This window comes from Lycium ferocissimum, chromosome 1 (genome assembly GCF_029784015.1).
Source record: "Lycium ferocissimum isolate CSIRO_LF1 chromosome 1, AGI_CSIRO_Lferr_CH_V1, whole genome shotgun sequence".
In the NCBI taxonomy this organism is placed as follows: Eukaryota; Viridiplantae; Streptophyta; class Magnoliopsida; order Solanales; family Solanaceae; genus Lycium; species Lycium ferocissimum.
The window spans coordinates 20,758,470-20,771,427 of record NC_081342.1 but is presented as its reverse complement, the minus strand read 5'-3'; the positions used below and the strand labels follow the sequence as shown (position 1 = coordinate 20,771,427).

The 12,958-nt window shown below is 38.4% G+C and overlaps 2 protein-coding genes across 2 annotated transcripts in view; one reads left to right on the top strand and one right to left on the bottom strand.

Annotated features, from left to right (window-relative positions):
* LOC132051938 (non-specific lipid transfer protein GPI-anchored 5-like) overlaps positions 1–11,672 on the bottom strand; it is an 86,466-nt gene extending 74,794 nt beyond the window's left edge. Inside the window, exon 1 of the transcript XR_009413920.1 lies at positions 11,305–11,672. The gene's annotated coding sequence lies outside the window, so the exon portion shown is untranslated. The remainder of the gene's footprint in view (positions 1–11,304) is intronic.
* LOC132029299 (uncharacterized) lies at positions 8,275–8,859 on the top strand. The gene is made up of 2 exons (XM_059418611.1): positions 8,275–8,390; positions 8,519–8,859. Exons 1-2 carry the CDS (start codon positions 8,342–8,344, stop codon positions 8,710–8,712), a joined length of 243 nt encoding a protein of 80 aa, XP_059274594.1. The 5' UTR covers positions 8,275–8,341; the 3' UTR covers positions 8,713–8,859.
* Positions 11,673–12,958: the final 1,286 nt, after the last annotated feature.

Here is a 12,958-nt window from a genome sequence, read left to right as displayed (position 1 = left end):
TAACAGGGCCACAACACAATAGCAATATAAATTGGCCACATACGACCCATATGCATAAAAGAAAAGCATACATACCTTATCATCTCGATGTCTCATCATAGATTTCTTCCGGGGGCTGAAATAATTGCGGATATGTGGATATCATCTTCTCTTCCGCTTCCCAAGTCATTTCTTCTTGATTTTTATTCCGCCACAAAACTTTAACTGAAGCCACTTCCTTATTCCGAAGTTTCCGTACTTGCCTGTCTAGTATGGCAATGGGCACTTCTTCATAGGATAGCTTTTCTGTGATCTGAACATCATCTATTGGCACAATCTTTGTTGGATCTCCAACACACTTACGGAGCATTGAGACATGAAAAACTGGATGGACCAGTTCAAGCTCTGAAGGTAAGTCCAATTCGTAAGCTACTTGACCCACCTTGCGGATAATCTTATAGGGTCCAATATATCGAGGACTTAACTTTCCTTTCTTACCAAATCTCATCACCCCTTTCATTGGCGACACTTTCAGAAATACCCAATCATCAATTTGAAATTCTAAATCTCGCCGGCGGTTGTCCGCATAAGATTTTTGGCGACTTTGAGCTGTTAACAATCGATCTCGGATCACCTTAACTTTTTCTACGGCTCGTCGAATCAATTCAAGGCCTATTAATTGCACTTCTCCTATCTCGAACCATCCAATTGGAGATCTACACTTCCTCCCATATAAAGCTTCATACAGAGCCATCTGGATGCTAGAATGATAACTATTATTATAGGCAAACTCAATTAGAGGTAAGTGGTCATCCCAACTACCACCGAAATCTAAAACACATGCCCTTAGCATATCCTCCAAAGTCTGAATAGTACGTTCGGCTTGTCCATTAGTCTGCGGATGAAATGCCGTGCTGAGCCTTACTTGAGTACCTAGACCTTCTTGGAAAAATTTCCAGAACTTGGCTGTAAACTGTGCTCCTCTGTCTGTAATAATAGATATTGGAATACCGTGAAGTCTCACAATCTCCTTGATATACAACCTCGCATAATCTTCTGCTGAGTATGTAGTTCTAACTGGAAGAAAATGAGTTGCTTTCGTCAATCTATCCACGATCACCCATATAGAATCATACTTGCCTCGGGAACGGGGCAATCCTACAATAAAATCCATGTTGATCACTTCCCATTTCCATGTAGGAATTTCCATCGCTTGCAATAATCCTTCTGGCTTTTGATGTTCTACCTTCACTTGCTGGCAATTTAGACATTGGGCTACAAATTCTGCTACGTCTCTTTTCATGCCATCCCACCAATACATCAACTTAAGATCATGATACATCTTTGTCGTTCCTGGATGGATAGAATACCGAGAATAATGGGCTTCTTCTAGAATTCGGTGACGTAATTCTGCAACGTTCGGAACACATAGCCTGCCTCGGTATCTAAGAATCCCATCTATAGAAGTTTCAAATGGAGAGTTCTCTTTTGCATGACATGTGTCTCTATAATGGCTCAATTGAGGATCTTCATTTTGTCGCTCTTTTACTTCCATATTCAAGGACGAAACTGTGGGATTATTAACACTAACTCCTGCATCACCTGAATCAATTAAACGTACTTCGAGATTTGCTAGTTAGTGGAGTTCATGAATCAATTCTTTCTTCTCCGAGGGTACTTCACATAGGCTACCCATAGATCGACAGCTAAGCGCATCCGCTACTACATTTGCCTTTCCGGGGTGGTATAAAATATTCACATCATAGTCCTTCAATAATTCTAACCACCGCCTCTATCGCAGATTCAACTCCTTCTGTTTGAAAATGTATTGGAGACTCTTGTGATCTGTATAGATATCGACATGCACACCATACAAGTAATGTCTCCACATTTTTAATGCATGAATAACTGCAGCCAATTCAAGATCATGAGTTGGGTAGTTCTTTTCGTGTTTCCGCAGCTATGTCGAAGCATAAGCAATAACTCTACCATGCTGCATCAGCACACATCCTAACCCAACGCCGGAAACATCACAGTACACAACATAGCCATCCGGCCCTTCTGGAAGTGTTAAGATTGGAGCTGAGGTCAACCTGTTCTTCAACTCTTGGAAGCTATGTTCACAAGTAACATTCCACTGAAATTTGGCTGATTTTTGGGTTAGCCTCGTTAATAGGGCTGAAATAGATGAAAAGCCCTCTACAAACCTTCTATAGTAACCTGCCAATCCCAGAAAACTACGAACTTCTGTAGGCATCGTAGGCCTTGGCCAAGTCTTCACAACTTCAATTTTCGAGTGTCAACCCTAATACCATCATTTGAAATCACATGACCCAAGAATGTTACAGAATTTAACCAAAACTCGCACTTAAAAATTTTGCATACAACTCCCGAGTTCAAAGAATTCCAAGAACAATACGTAAATGATATGCATGTTCTGATTCTATGCGAAAATACACCAGAATATCATTAATGAATACTATTACAAATAGATCCAAGAGAGGCCTGAATACATTATTCATCAAATTCATGAACACAGCTGGAGCATTAGTTAGTCCAAACGACATCACCCGAAATTCATAATGGCCATATCTTGTTCTAAAAGCTGTCTTGGGAATATCTTCTTCTCTAACTCTCACTTGATGATAACCCGATCTCAAATCTATTTTGAAAAACCACTTGGCACCCTGTAGCTGATTAAATAAATCATCAATTCTCGGAAGAGGATACCTGTTCTTTATCGTCACTTTATTCAGCTGTCTATAGTCAATGCACATTCGTAGGGAGCCGTCTTTCTTTCTTACGAATAAAACTGGTGCTCCCCACGGTGATGAACTGGGTCTGATAAATCCTTTCTCAAGCAAATCTTTCAACTGTGCCTTTAACTCCTTCAATTCTGCCGGAGCCGTTCGATAAGGAAGAATAGAAATAGGCTTAGTATCCGGCAATATATCAATAGCGAAGTCAATTTCTCTTTCTGGAGGAAGGCCTGAAAGTTCATCTGGGAATACATCCGGGAATTCATTCACTATCGGAACGGATTGGAAAGTTGGCGACTCTGCTTCGGTGTCATGAACTCGAACTAAATGATAAATATATCCCTTGACTATCATCTTTCTTGCTTTAAGGTAGGAAATAAACCTACCTCTTGGAGTTACCGTATTACCTTTCCATTCAAGCACGGGCTCTCCCGGAAATTGAAATCGAACTAATTTCATTCGGCAATCAACATTAGCATAACATGAGACCAACCAATCTATACCCATAATCACATCAAATCTAGCATTTCCAGCTCAACTAAATCAGCTTTAGTCTGGCGGTCACATATCACAATCACACAATTTTATATACTCGTCTAGCTATCACGGGATCACCAACCGGAGTAGATACCTCAAAAGGCTTAATTGGCTCGGGTTTCACCCCAATACGGTTAGCAACATATGGAGTAATATATGATAATGTGGAACTCGGATCTATCAATGCATACACATCATGGGAAAATACAGACAAAGTACCTGTAACTACACCTGGGGAGGACTCGAGATCCTGTCGTCCGGCTAAAGCATACAAGCGGGGCTGAGTAGCACCTGAAGTAGATGCTCCCCCTCGGCCTCTACCTCGGCCTGCTGGAATCTGGGGAGTCTGCCCTACCGGATGCACTGATGAAGAACCAGCCGCTTATCCTATAGGCTGGGTCCCAACTTTACTGCTCATCGACGGGCAATCTCTCATCATGTGCCCAACCTGACCACAAGTATAACAAGCGTCTGAACCCTGGCGGCACTGTCCGGAGTGTAATCTACCGCACTGACTGCATCGCGGTACCGGAGGTTTCCTTTGGCTATAATCTCCCCCACACTGTGAACCTGAGGCCCTCGAACTCTGACCCTGTCCTGAACGGAAGGAGCGATCAAATCTCCTACCTGCAAATAGGGGAGGTGCACTAGTCACCGACTGGCCTGAGTGTCTAGAAAATATTTGTCTTGATCCCCCTCTATAATCACTGCATGTGCCCATAGATTTGGCCCGTTTGCCTTTGCCCTCTATCAACATCACGATCACCCCTTTGCGGAGGTTGTTGTCCTTCTAGATTTTGGGCATGGGCTTGAATGCGGGAAATATCCATCCCATCTTGCAATGAAGCCGTCAAACAATCTTTAAATAAATGTGTCCCTAAGCCACTCACAAATCTATGTACCATATCGCCCATGTCGGCCACCATAGTCGGGGCATATCTAGCCAATGAATTAAATTGAACGCTATACTCCCGAGCGCTTATATTCTCTTGATTCAAATTTAAAAATCTATCTGCTCTAGCTCGGCGGACCTCGGGTGGCAAATAATGGCGAATGAAAGCATCCATAAATTCTTGCCAAACGGGAGGAGGCGCATTCTCTTGCCTCGATGCTATCCAATTATTATACCATAAAACCGCCACATCCCGGAGTCTATATGATGCCAACTCCACGGATTCAGTTTCAGAAGCATGAATAATCCGAAACGTTCTCAACATTTCATTAATAAAGCCTTGCGAGTCTTCATCCGGCTTTGACCCAAAGAATTTCGGAGGATTTAAACTCATGAAGTCACGGGCTCTAATACTAGCTGACCGATCACTTGGGCCCACATTCTGCCGCTATGCCTGGGCGGCAACTAACTGCGTCAATAAATGAATAGCCTCGGTCACTTGTTGACCCGAAGTAGCCGGTGGAGGGACTGGAGGCATAGGGGCTGGAGCTGATGCCCCTTCTTGTTCTTCCGTAATAGGCGGAGTAGTGGAGGCATTAGATGGAGCCTCGTTATGTGATTCATCCTCATCTACATTCATAGGCGGCTCTCTTTCTGCCGCCTTTTCATCGTAGTCTTGCCCTTCTGGGTGGCTTTAGCTTTTCCTTTTGGCGGCATTTCTGAAATCACAACACACTATTAGGGAGGATAAAAGCTTATGCACGGCTCTATCGCACGATCTCATAAGAAGAAAGATGATCATTTTTCCTAAATGTCATGTAGCCTCATGTTTATTAGCATGGCGCGCAACACACCATAAACAAGACTCTACTAGACACGGCTCGTAGACACTTCCTAGGACTGAACTGCTCTGATACCACTTCTGTCATGACCCGGCTACGGGCCATGACGGGTATCCGGGGCTAACCACCGAACACCACACATTCTGTTACTCATCTGTTCTCATTCATATCTTATGCCATAATCATAAGAAGCTATTATTATTTGAAGCACATTGACTTTTATAAACATAAGCCCTTCTATTATCAAATATATATATATATATATATATATATATATATATATATATATATATATATATATATATATATATATATATATATATATATATATATACATGAAAGACTGTGAGACCATACTACCCACATTACGTATCTACGAGCCTCTAATAGAGTACTAGACATATGGACCGGACAGTCCCCGTCGTACCCTAAAATATATATATATATATATATATATATATATAAAAATACTGTCTCAAAATAGCACCTCCGGAATAAAGGAAGGCTCCTGTAAGTCTGCTGATAGCTTCTATGAATCTGCACTGTCTCCCTGTCTACCTGTGGGCATGAACACAACGTCCAAGGAAAAGAACTTCAGTATGAATATTGTACTGAGTATGTAAGGCATAAGCAATAATGAAACATCAATGAAATGAGGAGGCATCAAATGAGGAGCAATCTGTGACTGACTGAATCATAAAAGAAATAATACAAGCTGTCTTACTTTCATACTCATCATCATGTCATATATGCATAAATATATAAGCTGCCCGACCATATAGGTACGATGTGATAATCAATAACATTAGCATTAGCCTGCGTCCAGGCCTCCCGCGTCCGGGGTACCATCTCATGCCACCCACTAGTGGTGTCTACCCATGTCATCTGGCCATGGTGTATAGCTGCCCGCCTTGGCGGTGACTGGCCGGCCATATAGGCACGGTGTAATATCATCATATGCTCATCATAGTATGCTCATCATCATAGACTTATCATAACTCATCGTAATGCATGCATAGAGACTCATAGATAATCATACTTTATCGGGGTGATATAAGGTCGTGGAGCCCCGATTTCATTATGGAGCATTCATAAGCATTCTCGCCTCACCTTGAAGGGACAAGTATAAGGTGAGTGTATATAATGATCAACATTAATACATTATAAATAGCATCATATCATGGGCTATAGCTTCTTAGACTTAACTTATCTTCATCATTATCATACTCATAACGTATCTCTTATCTCATATAGCTGTTCATAAACAAGGGCTCTTAGCTTTCTTGAAGATAGGGAATTCATGAAGAAGGAGGAAATTCATACCATAAGATTCATGCCTTAGAAATAAAGGACTAGCCTCACATACCTTTGTCGTTTAACTATTCCATCGCTTGCTCGTTCTCCTTTAATGCACTCGTTTATACCTTCAAGGGAATTCGTATCGACATTAGCTAAACAATCATAAGAACGTACTTACTAAAGCTAGAGAAAATTGGGCAGCATTTCCTTTGTTTATACGACTTCCTCCATATTCCATATCAACTCCCAAACATTCATAATAACAATTACCATATCGTATACAATAATCATCATTCACTTGCATTTTTCACATTTCACAATTCCACTTCAATTCTCCATAATCATGACCAAAGTTTACTATCGCGTTCTTTCACATACAATACTTATTCCATATTCTAAATGTCATTTATAACGTATTTATAATCTCAACATATCCATTTTCATGATTCATTCCAACTACTACTCAACAATAGCACTATTCACACATTTATGACCCATTTTCTATAATCTTCTACAATCCAAGTGTTTCAAACAACATGGGAAGGTCATGAAACTCACCTTAGATGATGGAGGAACAAGCCTTGAATGGTAATACACCCCTTGCACCAAAACCCTATTTCACCCTTTTTTGGGATTTCTTGACTTGGATGACTTTAATGGGTTTCACACTCTTGATTCTTATTAGTTTGATGAAGTTGATCATCAATTTCCTTTGAATTCTTGTGGTTGAAGTGTTTGGAGTGTTCTAGAGGCTTCTTGAGTTGTGGAGATGAAAGATGAAATGAATTAAAATGAAGGAGAGATCCCTTATATTATTTGAGTTCGACCGACGTAGATATATACGGACCAACATACGGCCCGTATATTTTTCATCGTCGTATGTTTGGACCGTATATTTGGTCCAAAGGAAGCATACCATTCGGGGCTAAATCTACTACCGGACATACGGTCCGTAGATTTTATACGGCCGTATGTCCGTCGTATGTTTGCTTGACTTTTCCGAGACTTGTTCTCGTCGACTCATTTGATCTCCGATCCTTATGGAACCTTCTTAACACTTGTCTAACACCTCAATACCAATCTAAGGGACATTATAACTCTTCCTCAAAGCATCATTAACTCGATACTCGTAAATCATGTCCGACACGCGGCATATGACTTGCTTTCTTTAACAACTTTCTTGCCTTAACTCAAATGTCTTTGGAAATCTTAATTAACACCCTCAAATGCTATTTCTTGCTTATCAAAACATCGTATACATTATACCCTTCGATGGGCTATTCACTGTGTGCTAATGCGGAATTTTCCATGGTGTAACATCCTCCCCCCCTTTTGGAACATTCGTCCTCGAATGTTAAGTCGTCGGGGATTCTAGAAAAAATTTCGCCAGAGTTTCCCCTATAATATGACGTTACCATCCTGTCACAACAACCCATAATAACATTGCCTCACAGGGCCACAACACAATAGCAATATAAATTGGCCACATACGACCCATATGCATAAAAGAAAAGCATACATACCTTATCATCTCGATGTCTCATCATAGATTTCTTCCGGGGAATTTTCCAAGGTATATCAAGTTATGACCCATTACTTAATCCAAATTGACCTGCCTATTTGGACTCAAACCAAATATTTGGATAGGTTGCAATAGATTCAAGTCATTCTAGCTAGCCCAAATATAGCCTAGTCTACCCACTTGAAACTTCTGCATACAACCCTTTATTCTATATGTGTGTGATCACCCATTCACGTGTGAGTATGTGTATGTTATAGTAAGTGGTTAGAGTCATATTAATTTGAGGAAAAAAAAAAGATGATAATCACTTATGGTAACATATTAACTTTTAGAATCTAATTATATATTTCAAATTTTCAAAATCTTATCTTAGGAATTTGATTTTGTCTCACTCTGTAGCTATTTTTCAAGCTATAAAAGGATATTTGGTTAGCTTAATTATTCAAAGTGAGCATAGGAACACCAAAACACTATCTAATACTATATTTAGAGTATATCTTTAGAAAGAATAATGGCAAAGCTTTTGACTTGTGTTCTTCTTGCTGCTGCTCTGTTTCTTGGTAAGCAAGAATCTTTCCTTTTTTTCTTTACGACTATAACGTTCAATACATACAATATATTATTGTGCATAATACTTTCCTAATAATATCAATACTCATTATTGACCTTTCTTTTTTATTGAATGCAGTTGGAACAATGGTCCCATCAGTTGAATCAAAAACTTGCTACCAAATACATCCAGAATTATTGTGCGACCAAGGAAAAGTTGAGCCAAAATGTTTGCCATTTTGCAAGCAAAAATTTGGACCCAATGCTGGTGGCCAATGCATTGAACAAGTTGGCTTTAATGGTCCTTTTTGTGCTTGCGATTATCCGTGCTAGTCACCCCTTTCTATTTCCGTTATATCTTAATGAACCTTCGTTATTTCTACATGGCATTTTGGCTATCCATCTTCATATGATAGTGATCTCAAAATAATGATGTACTTTATATTTTGGGATTTGTTTAATGCTAATTCTTCAATTATAGCGTCTGTCTTCTTTTGTTTATTTTTTTCTCATCTTCATCTACATCGGTAGTTGGTTACTTTTCAAATGAATGAGTAGATATTTCTTTTTTATTTTGGAACTCAACTTAACGTTATTAATTACTACCACAAAATTTGTTTATACTCCATCTTGCTATTTTACTTTGAGAAAATGGAAAAGTACGACCCAAATCCAAAGGTCGTGCAAGCACTTAGAGAGAGTCAACCCTATAAGCTTACCAATTTCATAACTCAATAATGAAAACATAAATTCAAACTAAACATTGCAATTTTCTGTGAGATGATCACTTTTTTGTCGGCAAAAGACATAGATTGACCCCTAAACTATACCCCAAATGTCGATATCACACTCAAACTATTAAGGCGACCTATTACACACCTAAACATTTAAAAAGTGAATTTATTTACCCCCTGCGAGCTGATGTGGCATAAAAAAGAATTATATTTAAATAATAGAAGGGTGAGATCAAAATTAAAGTAATTTTTTTTAAAATTTTAATAAAAAAATAATTTTCAACCCCTCCCCCTTCTTCTTCTTTATTCAACCACCACCCACAACCCCTCCCCCTTCTCCTCCACCTTCCCGCCACCCCTCCCCCACCCTCACTTTCTTCTTCATCCCTACTCCCTTTCTTATTGTATAACCACCATTGTTTCCAATGAGCTCCAATATTTTCCGGTGAGCTTCGATTTTTTCCGATATTCTTCATTTTTCGGTCACCAAATTTGCATCTAATTTGCCTATAAAATAAATTTTATTATTTTTTATTATGTGTGATATTAAACTCATCAAGCTATTTTCAAAGAAACAAAAAAAAAAAAAAAAGAGAATGGCAAGGAGGAACCACTGCTCGTCCTCCCCCGTCACTGCCAAGAGCTCCGCCAGCCATGAAGGCGGAGGAGAATGGAGGTGTGTGTGGGGGGGGGGGGGAGCGAGGGTGGTGGTGGTGAAATGAAGAAGAAGGGTTTGGGGGTGGGGTAGGGTGGCGTGAAGGTGGAGGAGACGAAAGCAGTGGTTGGTGGCGTGAAGGCCACCTGTTCTTCTATTTTCAAAAGAAGAAAGAGGGCTGGTACTATTACTGTTGATGTAATAACAACAGTAGTAGTAAATTTACTAATACTCCCTCCGTTCAAATTTATTTGTCCACAATTATTGGAGGATTGGTGGTGGCGAAACTGATGGCGGATTGGTGGTTCTGGTGAGATGGGGTGGTGGTGATGAAGAAGACATACTTATTGAAGGATTTTAATGGTTAATTAGGGATTAATTAGTGTAAATATAATCAATAAAAAGAAAATCAAATGAATAAAGAAAAGGTAATGAATATAAAATTAAAATTTAGGAAATTTCCAAGGTGGCGCTGACGTGGAGCTGATGTGGAAGGAGAGTGTGTTACACTTCCCATTGTGCAACTGGTCATCAGTTTGCAGGGGGTAAATAAATTCACTTTTTAAATGTTTAGGTGTGTAATAGGTCGGCTTAATAGTTTGAGTGTGATATCGACATTTGGGGTATAGTTTAGGGGTCAATCTATGTTTTTTATGTGGAGACTTTCGTTTTTATCATAGCTCATGAAGTAGAGGTCTGGTCAAGTCAATCTCTACCTTCACCTTGGTAGTGGTAGGTCTGGTCTTCGATAAAGTGGTCTTGCCAATGATGATGAGAGCACCTATAGGATCGACAATTCTACTCAAGGCATCCCATTCAAAATAATGCCATGACAATTCTGGTAATATAATCCACAGAGTAACAAGAGAAGTTTTTTTGTCCGGCTTAAAATCAGTGGTCCACTTTTTTTGTCTCATTTGCATACCACAAATAGTAAGGGAATTCCTACTATAAACATTCCTATGGTCTTCGTCCAAATCGAAATCAATGAAGGCATGGTGCATTTTATATGTGTTAGGGTTTTTACTCTGATTTTCTTACCATATATTGATTTTACTTTTCTCTTTAAAGAAAGACAAAGTATTACCATCATTGGTGTTACTTTTCCTAAAAGGAAAATAAAAATCTTCCATATTCGGCTAACATCCCTTTCTTGGAGGACCTCTATATATTGAAGAATCCATCTCATACAACATAAAAATTACAATAGCATCCACAATATAGTCATTAAAGAGTCTTGTTTAGAGAGAGATTATTCTCTCAATAGGATTTTATGCTTTTATAGTAGTTTTCTTATATGTAGGCCAATTGACCAAACTATATTAGAATAATATATTTGTTTTAATGTAGTTTTCTTTATCGTCTGACTTATCATCATTCAAGGTTTGTAATTATGAGCTTCCACATGCTGCCCTATTATTTCGATCCCAACAATATGCTCCAATTCCAACAACTCCTTTAACCTTAATGTTATAATGTTTCGATTGAAATCAGTACGAATGAGATTGATTGCAGGTTTGATTCTAGGAAACTTACCGATAATAGTCTATCAGGATGGCCCCGCTAGCTTGTCATGTTCTTCCTTTAAAGCTCACCACATTTTTTCCTCCGATAAGTTCATATGGTCTGTGAGCTAGACCTTCCTCTTCGAGCTATTGTTAGGTTTCCCCATGATTGCCAAGAAAGTTAAGGGGATTGCTGGATTTGGGACTATGTTAATAGTAAAACCGGAGGCTGGAGAATTATCTGGGGCTATTAAAGAGGGGTGGGGGTGGGGTCAGGGTGATCTAGGGATAGTCAGCGGAGGGTTGGGAGGAAATGGGGTGGTGGTTTTAAAGGAACACCGATGAAATTCGGCTTCATCTATAGTTGGAGATCGGGGGGGACCTACGTTGGGGGGTTGGGGGGGGGGGCACGAAAAACTCTCTCTCTCTCTCTCTCTCTCTCTCTCTCTCTCTCTCTCTCTCTCTCTCTCTCTCTCTCTCTCTCTCTGTGTGTATATATATATATATATATATATATAGAGGACCCTTTAAATATATTTCGTGGCGCCGGAAATACAGAAGGCCTAACTGGGCGTGCTGGTGTAGCAGTCGCCCAAAAGATTTACCACCTAGGCGACCTGGGTTCGAAACCTCACTATAGCATTTTTTCTATGTTTTTCTTTTTTGCTTAAAGTCAACTGCAGCTTCTTTGCTATGCTTTTCTTTTTCTTTTTACTTCTTCTAATTCAACTTAGTTTCTAGTACTTCCACTTAGGAGTCCACTGTTTTCCTTTTTCTTTATTTTATTATTTACTAGTTATTTATTTATATATTGAGCCAAAATTATTTACACATCCTCAATTTTACTCTCCCTTTCGATTTTGAATAAAATATTTTCTCCTTCTATCCCACAGAATGTTTATTTCTCTCAACTTTTTTATTCCCATCATGTAATACCTTTATAAATTAATATTTTTATTATTTTCTTGGTGTTTCACCTATAACCTAATTAATGCTATATTGTATTTTTATATTTTTTTAATTTAAATCCATTTTTTTATATAATTGTTATTGTAATATAACGTGCATTAGGTATTACTTCCCTGTCTCTATATTTGTGTTTGTCTATGTCAATTATGTATATAAAATTTTGAGTTTTGATTGTCATTAATTAGATATTTTTTAAAATTAAAATTAAATTTTATTTAAAATATAAATAGATAATCTTTTAGAAAATTGTTATAAAAATTACAAATAGTATTTGGTAATAATCTTTTATTACCTACATTAAATATATATTTACAAAATGAGCAGCGACTCATATTTTGCTTGAGAAAAAATGAGAATTTTGAAGTTTAAAATAGGCTTAAAACAAATTTCTTCTCTCGGCACCTATTTTGCAAAGAAATTTACCTGCTTTTTTTTTTATTTAAAAAAAAATAACTTTTTTTTTTGTTGTTTAGAATATAAAGTCGAGTCAAGTTTAACCACGATGAATGACGTATATTTATTATATTAAAATCAAAGTGGTGATAATCAATAATATTAAAGTTTTGCTGATAAGTTATTATAATCATTAAGTTTAAAGAGTAGCATCTTTGAACTTTGACACTAATAGTTAGCATGTTTAAAGGCAAAGGTGCTCCCGTCGCGCTCAAATCCTAGGTCCGCCTCTGTAGGAGATGATTGTTAGGTCACAAAAGATT